General features: G+C 27.4%; 3 protein-coding genes across 5 annotated transcripts in view; 1 reads left to right on the forward strand and 2 right to left on the reverse strand.

The window, feature by feature from the left end:
- Positions 1-15,589, forward strand: part of LOC117176554 — a 113,084-nt gene that overhangs the window by 26,792 nt on the left and 70,703 nt on the right. The window lies entirely within an intron of this gene.
- LOC117177162 lies at positions 950-3,646 on the reverse strand. Its single transcript, XM_033367669.1, has 3 exons — positions 3,419-3,646; positions 2,978-3,137; positions 950-1,905 (listed from the first exon to the last, which is right to left on the reverse strand). The coding sequence occupies exons 1-3, from the start codon at positions 3,505-3,507 to the stop codon at positions 1,672-1,674; spliced, it is 483 nt and encodes a 160-aa protein (XP_033223560.1). The 5' UTR covers positions 3,508-3,646; the 3' UTR covers positions 950-1,671.
- On the reverse strand, positions 3,750-15,051 carry LOC117177161. 3 transcript variants are annotated; one of them, XM_033367667.1, is made up of 2 exons: positions 14,905-15,051; positions 3,750-4,685 (listed from the first exon to the last, which is right to left on the reverse strand). In XM_033367667.1, the coding sequence occupies exons 1-2, from the start codon at positions 14,908-14,910 to the stop codon at positions 4,095-4,097; spliced, it is 597 nt and encodes a 198-aa protein (XP_033223558.1). In that variant the 5' UTR covers positions 14,911-15,051; the 3' UTR covers positions 3,750-4,094. The 3 variants fall into 3 exon arrangements, with proteins under 3 accessions (XP_033223558.1, XP_033223557.1, XP_033223559.1); XM_033367666.1 differs by lacking the exon at positions 14,905-15,051 and adding an exon at positions 11,004-11,142; XM_033367668.1 differs by lacking the exon at positions 14,905-15,051 and adding an exon at positions 10,887-10,998.

Below are 15,589 nucleotides of genomic sequence, written 5' to 3' on the forward strand. Positions count from 1 at the left end.
GTGTTCGATATTCCGTGGCGTTAGAAATTTTATTTGTAATATAATGTTTAAAAATGTAATATATGTATTCACTCTGAATATGACTATTAATATTTAAAGTCAAAATTCTTAATACGTTTTTTGTCATATCAATTAAATGTTCAACTCAATTAAATACTCATCAGGTAAGAGAAAGAGTCTAGACGGGGCCCTACTAATCATCGAGCGATAAAAGGGCAAATTTGTTAGGACCTGCTCAGAAGTTCGAGCTAGAACCTGGCTAAAACAGCGTTACAGAATTAGCCTGGCTCGCTCCATTTTCCCCGACGAGCGCCCGATTAGAAATCGGGAAATCTATCCAGGGCCCTACTAAACGCCGATCGGAATTTCTACATGGGGACTCACCAGCATCGCTGGGATTCGAAACCAGGCCAGAATTAGATGTTTATCATTAGAAACGCTTAAAAACAAAACAAAAATACGAACAATATTGATTGTATTTTGTAAATTTTTTGAAATATTTCCGCCTTTTTAATACGATAAACATCCAATTCCGGCGTGGCTTTGGGTACCAGCAGAGCTAGGATCCAAAGATATGTTTTTTTACTGGGATATGTTTTTTTAAGGAACTTTACTTTTTCTGTTGTAAGAATTATTATTCCGACAAGATATCGCTAATATAACTAATAATACATATAACTAATATAACTATTCTAAGTATCCTAAAAGATCTAATTGTTTTTCTTGAATAATTCCCAACATAACCTTAAATTGCATGCATAAGATATAAGGCCCTGACATAACCTGAACTTACGTAACCTCATGTTCTTTGTGAAGATCTATTTGAAAAAATATATTCCTCTCGAGAGAGAAAACACTACAGAAACTTCAAAATTTAGAGCTTCACATTTTTATTAATGTATGAGTTAATTAAATCAAGAAACATATTTACGGTGAAAACTTTTAGATATTTATTTATTTATTTTCAGCATTACCGACTTTCCTGACTCTGTACTATGTGGACTTTCAACTCACGAACTCGTGATTCTATGCTGGAATTTTTGGGTAAAATAAATTGTGGGAGAAAAAAAATTTATGTTAACTGACACCTTACTGTTGAAAATTCATCTATTTGGTTCATGACTCAACCATTTTGTTGAAAATATATCTTTTTCGTGTCATCAAACTAGTTGCAAATCATTTATTAGTTTGATTGAAAAGTAATGTTCATAAATAAAATTTGATTCAATTGTCGATATGAATTACTATTTTTGAAAATTAAATTTCTTAGTCATAATCTCAAAGAGTGATAACCTCTCGTTAATTAATGTCATATTATGCACACTAACTGGAAGAATATTTAATTCCACGTAGTTATAAACTGAACATATTGACCTAATTCTTGGTAAATTCCTCTTACGTATAAAAAGTTAATTTCCATATATACTATAAGCACGATGACCTCCAGAATAAAACGACGTCATTCTATTGAGAAATTGTCCAAACATAAATGGATTTCCCCCAACCTTTAACCTTTGATAACACAACTGGAAAATATTTGTTTCTATATTTCGCAGATGCCAGTATCAGAAAAGTTGATTTACACATTTTTAAAAGATCAAAATATTATCAAATTAAAGTTGCACTTCTTAATAAATGTACATAATAATTTAAATTTCAACATTTTAATTATCAAATCTTTCCACAGAAGTCTCTTGAGTACCTTCCAATTTTTTTAACCTGATTAGATTTTGTTTGAAAATTTTGTCCCTCGCCTTTAATGTCAGTTTGAGGATCTTCAATCTTTTTATCCTTTTCAATTTTTGAAATTTCTTGGCTCTTGTACCAATCGTCGAAAAGCAAAGCTCCGGTTGTTAGTATTGAGACGACGGCAAATATTGTCCACATCATTAGTTCTAATGTGACCTAACGTTTTGAAATTAAAATTAAAAACAATAATTCCTATTTTAAATAGAAAAGAAAACGAGATAATTTAAGATTCAAAAATATTTCATTATATAAAAGTAAAGATATATGGCCTTGTGGTACTTTCCATGAACTACGTTTAACAGTTTCAGGTTGGAGGAGGGGGGGGGGGGCTAACAACTAAGGTTTAGATCAAAGTTAATCTTTTATTGAGAAGGCTACTATTATGCTTTTTGTTCGTAATTTACGTCGTTTGGTTAAAAATTCCATTATTTGGTTGAAACTGTAATTCTTTTCTTGAAAATGCCACTATATTGATAAAAGTCATTTTCAAAAATAAAATTTCAAATACTTTCTTAAAAATTTTGATCTTGATGAAAAATCATTTCATGTTTGGTTTAATATAATTTTTTTAAACTGAAAATTAAACTATTCCATTTTTGATTAAAAATTAATCTTTAAGATTCAACTGTCTTCCAAAAAATCCGTCTTTTTAGCTTGAAAATTTTACTATTTGGTTAAATCTTTCACTATTTTTTAGAAAGCTTGTTTTTTTTCTCGTTTTTTTGTGTTGAAAATTCATCTTTTTTGGTAGAAAATCTTTTTTTGGTAAAGATTAGACTATTTTGTTGGAAGTGGAATATATTTTAACTTCAAATCTTAGAAATTTTAAGTGTTTTTTTTATGTGTCTAATGTGTAATCTACATTCATTTTATTTATGGAGGGGGTGAATAAAAGCCCAAAATTAGTAACGCAGTTTATGGACGGCCCATAATTGGCAATTGTTTCCATTTGACAAGAAAAAGCCTTGGCGCCGCCAGGCTTTCCCAAAAAGTTCCTGGCGACACCAGGCCTCGAGCACATCACTGAGTTTATCAGAGTTTAAATTGGTTGGATAAGATCTGAAAATAAAAAACATTCCACTATGAAAATCAGTTTCATCAGCATAACAGAATGATAAAATATTACGAAATTATAACAATAAAGTTAATATAAAATATGAATGTTTATTTACAAATTCAAAAATTCTACCAATATTGAGTAATTATTGATTTCTTAATTTTTAATTACCTCAAATATCACTTTCAACATCATCATTACATGGTCGTGTTCTGAAAGCCACTGCCACACTATAAATGGTGTCAATATTGCGGATAAAAGAGCATCCATTGCGTGCAAAATTGCATTAGAGAGAATTTTCGAAACAGTACTTTGTCCTGATTCTCCATCGCTAAACATTTTTGAATTATTTTTATTGATCAAGTGAATATTTTCAAGAAATATTATTAATTATATTAAGGTTACAATTTTTTATTATTCGTAATTTTTTATTATCGTTTCGAAACAATAAAATAACCTAATTTCAGGTTAGAAATAAGGACCCTTACGATATGTTTTGAAGAAAATAACACAAATTAACAACTACATTTTGAGAATAGATTAATATTGTCAATATTCATCATTTATTTAATTTCCTTAAATGATTTTTTTATTTCTTAAATATATACAAACCTCTCTGACAGTATTTGACATTCTATTTCTCCGATCGTCTCACCGATATTTTTTACGTAAGGGCAAAAATCGTTTTCTGATGCTGTCATCTCTATTTGCCAAAATTAGTAAATGGTACAATCTTGCTGAATTTTAAAACTTTTACGACCGAATTTTGAATACGAAATTTTAACTGGATTCATTAAATGTGATGGAAAAGGTAAACTGGTTTTGAACGCGCCAGAGATTGCGGAAGACAGTCACTTTTTTAATTCAAATACATTTGCAAAAACGCAAAGTATCAAAGTAAATTTCTAACCTAATAAATAATTCTGGCTAAAAATTTCTTTAATTTTATTTGAATATTTTGATAACAGTCTTAACCTAAATACATTATATTTTTAAATATTATATCTACCGTATTAATATCCTAATAATATTTATTGATCTGCAGTCCTTTTGAGTAAATACAACGAGTAATAAGAATTCTGAAATTTTGAAGAGTCTATTAAAACTAATTATACTGAGTATGAATTTAAAAAGAGTACAAAATACATTTCACGCAATTATTTAAAAAATAGTCACATACATTCTATACTAATTGATCAACGTTCTTTTATAATACTTCTTGGTAAATTTCAGAAAAAGAGAGCTAACTTTTATAATCTAATTGAAATAAAATATCATCAGTCGAATTTTAATATCCATGATAAAAATTGTGTCGATAATAAGGAATCGTCTTCTTAGGATACTTTGATTTAGAAACTGGTTCCATTTGATGTTTCTGGCGATGTTGGTTTTTTACTCGTTTTTGAACTTTTTGTCTGTAAACGAATAAGGGTCTAAAAACTTTGGCCTCTTCAGCCCAAAGATCATCAAATTCGTTGATGGAATTTTTTTTAATTGACCTTTTTGACCTCGAAACTCTTTCGATATGACCACTAATTTTTGGTTTGTAAGCTTCAATGGCAGGTTTGCTTCGCGGATCACCAAGTCCTGGTTCCTCTACATCTTCAGCGAAACGAGATTCAAACAAAAATTTGAAATCAGATTCGGGTTCAGCTTCAAGCTTATTTCTTGGAATACCAAACGCTCGAATTCCCGGAATTAAATCGTCTGGTTCTAGGTCCTTTTCTACTCCCGAATTAAAACGAACTGATCTCACTTTTCCATCTAAACCACTGTCCTGGTCCAGGCGAAGCCTCTCAAAATTAACTCCTGAATTTTTTAACTTTGGAACTGCTGAATCGGCCATCAAAAATACCGCTATAACTACTAGAAGTGAAATCTGAAATTGAGAAGAGAAAATTATTTATTAGTGGAATTAATAGTTTTTTTAAATTGCAAATATACTACGAGTACTTTCAAAAATTCAGAATCATCAATAAACTGCGTAACCAATTTTTGGATACTTTTAACACCCGTCCCCCTTATTAAAACCCGCAGTTCCCCCTCCCACCCTTTCCAGAAAGTAATGACGCCGTTGGCCATACTCGTTGGTCAATAGTGAGTTATATTTTTTACCACAAAGAAAAATAAATATAGTTAAATTTCAACAAAATAAATAATTTTTCAACAAAATAGTTGAATTCTTAACCCAGTACAGTTCAATTTTTAAATAACAAAGGAAGAATTCTTAAAGAAATATTTATCATTTCATATTTCAACAAAACAAGATTCAACTTTTAAATTATAAAGAAAGAAAGATGAATTTTAAGACAAGAAAGAATTCTTTTCTACCATAAAGGATAAAGTTACAATCCAAAAAGGCGAATTTCCAACAAAAAAACTTTGATTTTTGCCAAAAAAATTGATTCAAAAAAATAGTTGAACCTAAACCCTACACAAATTAATTTTCAACATGAATGTAATTTTTAATCATAAGATATGGATTTTTAACAAAATACGTGAATTTTCAACTGAAAATAGAATAGTTAACTTGTCACTTTAAAAAGCTAATTAAGAAAAAAATGAATTTTCTACCGGTTAAATAGAAACAAAAAAGACGAATTTAAACAAAATAGTTTCTATCAAAATAATTGAATTTTGAGGAAGTTGAATTCAACCAAAATTAACGAATTATTGACAAAATAGTTGAATCTATAGCCAAAAAGATGAATCTTGAAAAAAGAAGATTAATTTTCTACCCAAAATTCAATAAAATAGATGAATTTTCCACCCGACACTATGCATTTTCAGCAAAAAAGTTAATTTCCTATCAGTAGTTATTTTTTTAAATAAATAGATTAATTTTTAATGAAATAGTGCAATGTTCTACTAAAATAGTTGAATTTTCAACCAAACAGATGTATTTTTACCAAAAATATGGTATCTACGAAGAGATAAATTTCCAAACAGGAAGACTTTTTTTGTAAATAATTAAATTTTCAACATGAAAATGAGAATTTTTAACAAAAAAGTTATTTTTCTTCTATGTAGTTTAATTTCCCATCAAATTCTTGAATTTTTAAACCAAAAAGACGAATTTGCTACAAAGTAGTTGAATTTTCAACCCGAAAAGATGAATTGGAGAAAAACCAATAATGGAATGGTGATTTTTTCACTTATCAAAAGCTGATGGAATTTTCCACTTTCAAGATTAATTTTCAACTAGAATTATAAATGTTTACAAAAAATTTATTTTTCACAAGAACAGTGAAACTCTTCTATAGCGACAATTTTGGGACTGACGGTGGGTGGAAATTAACTCATTATAGCCCGCTCCGCTTTTATTTGTTCACACATGAGTGCTCGCTTGAGTGACAGCCACAGAACGCGCACACTTTGCGCTGCTCCTGTTACACCTACCTGCGGAGCGGCGTCAATTCTCGGAAGGGCTATTGAAGGGTGTCACTGTAATTCAAATTTCAACCAGGTAGTTCAATTTTCAAACGAAAAAGATAAATTTCCAAGGAAAAGCGTTTGAATTTTCTACAAAATAATTAAATTTCAAACAATTTCTTGAAAACATGAGAAAAAGAGACATTTTTTTAGAAAGAAAAGTGAGGGATATGAAAGTGATTTTCAAACCTTAAAGTTATTATTGTGCTGTACCGATTACAGGGAATTAATTAAATTTAAAAAATATTTTAACTGAAAAAATTTTTCAAATATTTAAAATTAAATAAAAATATATTAGCATCTGGAAACGAAATTACTACGATTTATAGATCAATTTATGTAATATAATGAATATAATTAACTGTATTAAATTTGTCAAATGAATAATTTACGTCTTATTAATTGAAACTATAATTGATTTTTATTCAACCCATTGCCAGTATTTTTCAATCTTACATAGATTAATATTTAATAGCATTGCATTTTAATTAAAAAATATAAAATAAAATTGAAATATAAGCTCCCTTAAGGTACTCAGTTATGCTAAAAATAAGATCTTCGAAAAGAAAGAATTTTTCTATGATCGTAAGAGTCATAATAATATTAGTGAGGATGTCATCATAAGAAAAACACTATTTTTAAAGAAAAAATTGTCAAACCTACAAAAAGAACATTTATTTCATCTTTTTCAATTAAATTTTTTATTACTATCGCTTCTCACCAATTTTTGAAAAATGGTTGTATTTTAATAAGAAATCGTTTATTTTTTTGGGAAAAACATTCTCTACAACTGTACTATTTTCAATTTCCAAAACAAATTTTACCATGACTAAAATCTTTAAAATAATTTTGTTCAAGAAAATTTAAAAAATACTATGTCTGAAGATTATTTACTCATTCTCAAAGCTGGAAACATTAAAATTGTAGCGAATGTATTCCTCGAAAAAAGAAGTGACGATTCCTCAAAACCCAATCCTTTTTAAAAAAATGGTACAAAGCGACCGTAAGAAAATACAATTACAGCATATATTGCTACACTAATTATTTTTCGTAAGTTATTAACTTTTTCAATAAAAAATAAGTTTTTTCATTCATAAGAAATTACTGATTATATTATTGCAATTCTTAAAAACATAGAAAACATTTTTTCCATAAACAGGATTGTGTCACAACTGCCTTAAGCAATTTTTATATGAGTAAACATGTTTTAGACTCGTATTTTTCGCAAGTGTTGAATTTCTCATAAGGTTTCACAGAAAATAAAGTTTTAAGAAAATAAATGAAATAAAACAATCCTTTAGATATAAATTTAAAATTTTTTAATTTTCTTTCTTATTTTAAACAAAAAAATGACTTTTCCACCATAAAAGATGACGTTTTAAAGAAATTCTTGCATTGTTAACATTTTAGTGAAATTTTCAACCTAAGAAGATGAATTATCAACAAAAAGTGTAATAGTTGGTATTTCAACCAAAAAGATGAAATTTTATCAGAAAAAGTCGAATTTTAAAAGTGAAAAGACTAATTTTAAACAAATAAAGATTTTTCACCCATGAAAATGGTTCATGTAAATTTTTAAAAAACAAAAATGAATTTTGAACGAAACAGTTCAATTTTCAACCAAAGAGCTAAGCCTTCTTTAAAAAAAAATTTTAACAAAGTAGTCCAAATTTTACTCACGCCGTTGAATATTTAATTAAAAAGATCAATTTTCAAAAAAATATTAAATATTTTAACCAAAAAGATGAATTGTTAACTCAAGATATGAATATACATCAAAAAGATTTCTTAACAAAGTGGCTCAACCAAAATTCTAACCAAAGTAGTTGAATTATCCAACCTCAGGATTATTTTTCAACCAAACAGTTACATCTTCAATTCAGAAAGATGAAATTTCTACTAAAACAGAAGAATTTTAAATTTAAAAAGAAACTTTTTCAAATGTATATTTCAATTTTTACCAAAAAGACTTCAGTTTACTTTCCAACACCAGAATAGAAATTTTAATCGAAAAGTAAATTTTTTACGAAAATAGAGATTTACAAATAATAGTGAAATTGTCGTCCAAAAAATATTTCAGTTGACTTTTTAACACCAAAATATGAATTTTATTTTTAAAAAAGTACATTTGTATTTTAACTAGTCTAATTTTCAAGCTGAAAAACGGAATTAAAAAAAAAGCACTTGAACTTTTAACCAAAAAGGATAAACTTTAAACAGAATTTTCGACTTTTAATTGATTAACAAAATTTATAACTAAAAAAATAATCATCAGGAAGAAGTAACTGCAAAAATAATAAATATAAATACAAAGCCAATAAATTACTAACAAGAATATTATATCAGGTTTGTAAGATTTTCAACCTAGAATCTTTCATAAACGAAATGAAACAATTTTAGATTAAAATTGGAAAATTTGAACAATAAAATTCCCTGATTTTTTAAAAAATGGTTGCTGCCTTGGTTAGTTTTTAACGCGCCAGGTTTCTTTAGTACCTAAAGTTTAATTCATAATGAATTTCTGTACAATTATTGCGAGTTATTTGTTTCATCTGCGAATTTCCCAAAAATGCGTACATGAATGATGTACTACCTCCCCCCTCAGATTTTACGTAATTTAAGTACGGTCCCATAATGGAAAGTGAAGGAATAAAATGATGTTTCCCTTCTTTTTTTTATCTATAAACATTCAAATTATGTCATTTATCGTGTATGTTTTAGACTCCATATTTGTCCTTATTTAACTTCTTTTAACCAACTTCCTTTCGAGCCGAATGAATTAAAATCAGGGACCGCGAATTACTGTCATTCCAAGAAATTTCGTCAGCGTTGTGAAAAAAGACAGTTTAAACTCTAAAAAGCAACGAATGGCAACCCACTTTTTCTGTTGTACCGTTATTCAATAAGATTGCAAGGTGGCATCAGCTAAACTTTCTTAGAAAAATGCCTCGTTGTTCTTACTAAAAAAAGTAAAATGTAATTTTTTCAGTTTCACTTTCTATTCGAAATAACTGATCTTACGTCTGGCCATCGTCGCCCGCATCCACTTACACAATATCATTCTTAGAGAAAGCGAAAATATGATAAAATTCTTTTCATGATTTGTGGAAACCCAAATTTTTAACCAAATAGGGGAATTTTCTAGAAAAAAATTAACTTTAAACGCAAATAGTTGCATTTTGAACTAAAATGTCGAATCTTTAAGTCAGAACAACGAATTTTTTTAGAGGAAAGTTGATTTTTTAACCAAGATATTTTGTACCAAAAAAGTTAGACTTTCAGTCTAAAAGACAAATTTTCCATTTTTAAGAAAATAATTAAATTTTCAACAAAATAGTTAAAATTTCAACAAAACAATTCCATTTTCAAAAAAATAGTTAAATTTTTGAGAAAATAATTTAATTTTTAACAAAATAGTTGCATTTTTAATAAAATAACTACATTTTCAACAATATTTTAGAATTTTCAACGAAAAATGGCCAATGATCAATTTTTAACCAATAGCAGAACAGTTAAATTTAAAATTAAAAAAATTCGTTTTCAACCACAAAAGAACGAATTTTCAATGAAATAGTTTAATCTTCAAACAATAAAATGAATATTTAACAGAGTAGTTCAATTATGAACCCAATAGGTGAATTTTCAACTAAGTAGTTGAGTTTACTACCATTTTCAAACGAAAAATACGAATTTTCAACAAAAGAGGTAAATTTCCGACAAAAAGTTAATTTTTTATCAAATAGTTGAATTTTCTTGCAAAATCTTAGAATCCCCCCCCCCCCCCCCCCCCAACCAATACGAAACAACATCTCAAAATTTTCAAACAAAGAGATGAATTTTTAACTACAATTATGAATCTGCAAACAAATCATCGAAATGTTAACAAAGTAGATCAACTTTCAACCAAGTGGGTAAATTTTCAACCAGAAAATACAAATTTAAAAAAAATCTGAACCCTCTTCAGAAATTTGTTTACCAAAAGCGATGAATTTCGCAACCAAAATAACACTTCTCAAAAAAAGAGTTGAAGTTTCGACATAAAAGTTCGTTTCAACCAACTAAATGAAGTTTCTACCAAATTAGTTAATTTCAAAGTTGATTCCAATAAAAAAGACGAATTTTCAACAAAATAGCTGAATACTCATCAAACCAAAGAATTTTTCTATCATCATAGTTTCATTTTCAACCAAAGAAAATTGGATTATTTAACTAAAAGAGATCAATTTTGAAACCAAGAAGCCAAATTTTGAACCAAAAAAGAAAAAAAAAATTACTTAATTGTTGAATTTTCAAACCAAAAGACGAATTTTGTTCAAAACAGTTCCAAACTAAAAATATCACTTATCAACAAAAAAGTTACACTTCAACCAAATAGTTAATTTTTCAACCAAAATAGATGAATTCTCAACGAAAATGGTAATAGTTGATATTATTTCAACCAAAAAACACTTAAATTTAAAATTAATTACAGTTACAGTCACAGACACAGACGAACTTCAAAGTAACTAGAATTAAAGTTCCAATTCATAACAAAAATCGTAACTAATTAACGTTACAAGTTACTTCAACAAAAACTAAAAAGGATTACCTAAAAGTTTTAAATAACGTAACTTGTAAGCAACTTAGTTACTTGTAACAGGTTACTAACCAGTTCTGGAATAAATACATCTTCACTTTCGAGTATAAAAACTTCAAAAATTGAAATCTTGAGAATTTGGCGCTTATTATTTTGCACTGAAGAGATTTAATTTGCACTAATGATTACCATATTAATCAGTTCCATGTCGAAGTTGATATGAAACGTCACTATGACACATTCACACTAATTATCGCAATGCCTTTGTTGAAGACTCACTGATTGGATTTGAAATGACTCGTTTGAGAACTTGTTGGTGTCTGAGGAGCAACTGAAGGCGAACAATGCTTATATATGTCTCCCAGGTGTGATCTTAAGCGTGCACTTAACCGTACTCTCACATTCACGCCAGTATGCAGATTTTTAGTTAAATACACAGACGAAGAGATAACAGACAGGAAGGAGGGAAAGAGATGGAAATTCAAAAAAAATGAGTATGACTAGTTCTTCAGTCTCTTTGAGTGAAGAGGAAAGTCGAAGATCATCGGCCTGGACAAGAATCTTCTCTCTCTAGCGTAGGTCAAGAAACTCAAAAAATAAACTTGATTTAATCACGGTGTCTAGTGTTCTGGAAATCCTTGAAAACTTGGAAAAGTTCATAAATTTTGTTTTTACCTGGAAAAACCTGAAAAAGTCCTTGAATTATGCTTATCGTCCTGAAATTTTTATTCCCTTAAAGAAAAAACAGAGTTTTAAACTAGTTCTCTGCTGCACAAAAAAAACTGCGGAACGGTTATTTGATAGGTTCACGTATTACACATTTAAAATTCTGCCATTTTTAATTTGATTTATAATTTTTTGTTTTGCTTGAAAGTAGAGAAAACACACAATTTCAACAATAGATACTTAATTTTTTCATTTTAGAAAATGAGGAAGCTAAAATTGAAAATATATCAAAGTTTTAATTAATCCTGATTTTTCAACTTTAACAACAATTGAATTACATTTTCTTAAATCTAATATTGTTTACACAGAGTTGCTTCAAATTTTTTATTAAAGATTAATCCTTTACGCTGAAAATTAATTTTTTTTTGTTACCCATTTTTTTTTAATTTAAAATTTTACAATTTAAGTTAAAGATTCATAATTTTTGTTGAAAATTCATCTCGTTGGTTTGATAGCTAAACTACTTCGTTGAAATTTTTTTTTCTTATAATTACATTTTTAAACTAAAGATGTAGCTATTCGTTTAATGGTTAAAAATTTATTTTTTCAAGATTGAAAATTCAACTACTTACTTAAAAGTTGAACCACTTTGTTAAAATATTTTTTTAATGTTCATGGTCTTGGTAAATATTAAACTATTTATTTCAAAATCCAATTTTAATTATTTCAATTTATTTTGTTTTGCACTAAAATGTTACTATTCTCTTTTTGGTTGAAAATTGATGGTTGAAAATTTGGCTTTAATGGTGTAAAATTTAATTATTTTGATTTAATTATTTATTCCTTTTTTGTATGAAATCTCATCTATTATATTTTTCGTTGAAATTCATCTTTTTGTTGAACATTAATATTTTAGTGTTGAAAAGTCTACTAAATTTTTGGTTAAATTTTAATTTTTTCTTAATAAATTCAACTATTTTGTTAGAAAGCCACATTTTTTGTTAGTAATGCTACCGATTTTCAAAAAATTCGTCGTTTCAGATTTAAGGTTTTCCACTTTCATTTGAAAAATCAATTTTTTTGGTTTGAAAATTAATTTATTTTAATTAAAATTTTTAATTTTGCAGTTGTAAATTCATCTTGTTGTTTGCTAATTTAAATAGTTTGTTAAAAACTCATTTTTGTTATTGAAAAATTAACTTTTAAAACTGAAAATGCAACTATCCCATTTTGTATGTCAAAAACTGATTTCTTTTAATTAAAAAAATGGTCTAAAAGTTTAAACGATTTCTTATATAAAACATTTGATTGAATATATATCTCTTTGGTTAAAAATTAAACTATTTCGTTAAAAATAGTTTTTTTATTTAAAATTTATTTTTTTCCTGAAAAAGTAACTTTTCCATTTTTGTTTGAAAATTGATATTTTTAGTTGATAATTCGCCTTTATTGGTAAAAAAAACTAATCATTTTTATTGGAATTTCTTTAATTGAAAATTAAAATTTTTGCTAAAAATGCATCTCTTTGGCTAAAAATGCAATTATTTTTTTGAATTTTTTTTAGAGAATGTATTTTTTTATTTAAAAGTCCAACTATTTTTTAGAAAAGAAATTTATTTTATTTAAAAATGGCAGGTCAAGTATTTTTCTCTGCTATATTACATCTGTACAGGGGGGAGGGGGTCGAAACTTTTTTTCCCTTAAGATATTTTGTTGGTAATTCATCCTTTTTGCTTGAAAATTCTTCTTTTTGGCTTGAAAATTCAACAATTTGATTGACATTTTTTATCTTGACTAAAAATGTAATCTTTTTGTTTTTCAAAATAAAACTTTTTGTATGAAAATGAATCTGTTTTGGTTGATAATTAAAACAATATAGAGTCACTTTAAAATAGATTTAGGAATTAATGATGCTTTAAAGAGATTAAAAATATTTTAAAACTTGATTATATTTTCAGAAATTTATAAAATATATTTGAATTTCTTTCGAACTTCTAGAAGTCCTAAATATCTTTTGAAGTAGAGAATTTTTCTTTTGCTATTTAAACCTTTCATTTTCCCAAGAATTATAAGAAAATTAGATTCATGTAGCCTTACAATACAATAAACAAATACACTTAAAATTTAAAGTTCTTCAACATTTTCGATTTGTATTAAAAATTGTTTCTCCCTCAAATATTATAATTTAGTTGAACTTCTTGTCTTTTTTGACTGATTTAACTACTATTTCTTTTCGTTGAGGATTCATCTTTGTCAGCTGAAAATTCAACAATTTGGTCAAAAAAATAACTTTTTGGATGAGCATTTCATTTAAATATTAAATTTTTTTTGAAGTTTCTCAAGAATTTTAGGAAAATTATATTTATATAACCTTGAAAATAATTAAGTGAAACCAAAAAAAGGTTATTTGAAATTTGTCTTGTGTATTGAAAATTACTTTTCTCCTCAATGTAAAAAAATGATCGCGCGCGTATATATTGTTTATCTATTTTTTAAATTGTTGTAAAAACTGCTTTTTAATTCATAATTTCATACTTAAGAAAAAAGTTTGATTTCACAGAATTGCAACGACTTTTTTGAAAATATAAAAAATCCTCTCGGCCTCAAAATGGAAAAAATGAAAAAATTCTCCTGTCCACATAAATAGTTTATCCCATATAAAACTTACAGAGGATGTCTTCCCTATAAAAGATTAAAGGAAAAAATTGGAAAAGCATATAAGTGTGGGTTTTTTTTCTCAAAATAAACTCTTTATATTTTCAAAGACGTCGCGATTTTGTTAATTTCTGATAATTTTCTGACGGGTTTTAAAACAGGGGGATAAACACTTCAGAATCCGGAAAGGAAATCGGAATATCTGCATTAAGGGTGATAAAAAACTAAAGAAGTTCTTACAAAACATGTAGACTTTTTTACACAGACGTTAAAATTCAAATACTCGTAACTTTCGCGAAACATTTTTTATCACAAATATGAAAATACATGATACCTAATTTTCTCTAGAAAACAACATATTTCCTTTCTGATTTAAAATGAATTTAGTCTGTCATTATTCTTACTAAAGGTACAGATTTAATTCCGAATGACAAATTAAAATATTACAAGATTCAATATTAGAGAAAAGAAAATTTGAAGGTTTATGTATAATTATAATAAATTATCAGATATAATCTAAACTAAGAATAGCGCTGAAGAAATGATGTCGAGGCCAATTAGAAAATATTGTAAATACGAAAGTGCCACAATCAGAAATGACAATGAACTTATTTGTATTCATTTTTTTTTTAATCGAACCACTAATTCTTCCTACTCTCGCCATATTAATAATAATCTGGATTTGATGACGTTGTTGAATAACAAAAATTCTGAACAAACATAATATGTAACAGATTGCGAGAAAACTGGATGCTAAACACCTACTCACCTGCATATTTTCCACTAAATATTTAAATTATGACAGATCAATGAATGTGCAGCAATTTTTGATATCACTAAGCGCTAACTGGTACTTCTAAAAATCCGATCCTTCTTTAACTTTATGCAACTCACATTACTCATCCGTCATCAAACTCGTATGAATCGATTACAGCTTCATAAATGCTGTTTTTCCACTGTCTGCTTTCCTATCAACAATCTTGATCTTGGAAACAACATTACTTAAACGTAGCATTATATGTTTAATTATATACTCTTCTCTTTTTCAATGCAAGTTGTGGAAAATTATTTTAAAACGCAATAGATATTCAGATATCAGGGAAAAAATTAATGTGTGAAAATGTTAATTTACATAAAACTGATGGAAGCAGACAGGCTAACGGTGTGAAAAAAAATGACTTTTTCTGCTCAAAATAACGTACAGCCGACGAACCTTGACCGATTGGGACATACATTTTTTTTTAAAACCTCATAAAATTTGGAAGTCGGTGGCCAAACCTGATTTTTAACTAACTTTTCCATTTTTTATAAGCAAACAACTATGAGAAAAAAAGTACCACTTTTTCTATTTGACGTTTCCGGTGCTCGAAGAGAATAGGAAAATTGTTGCAATCGCTTAAGTTTCATAAGATTACATTAGATGAAAATTGGTTTTCTATATTTTTTCATAATTT

Source organism: Belonocnema kinseyi, chromosome 7 (assembly GCF_010883055.1).
Source record: "Belonocnema kinseyi isolate 2016_QV_RU_SX_M_011 chromosome 7, B_treatae_v1, whole genome shotgun sequence".
Classification (NCBI taxonomy): domain Eukaryota; kingdom Metazoa; phylum Arthropoda; class Insecta; order Hymenoptera; family Cynipidae; genus Belonocnema; species Belonocnema kinseyi.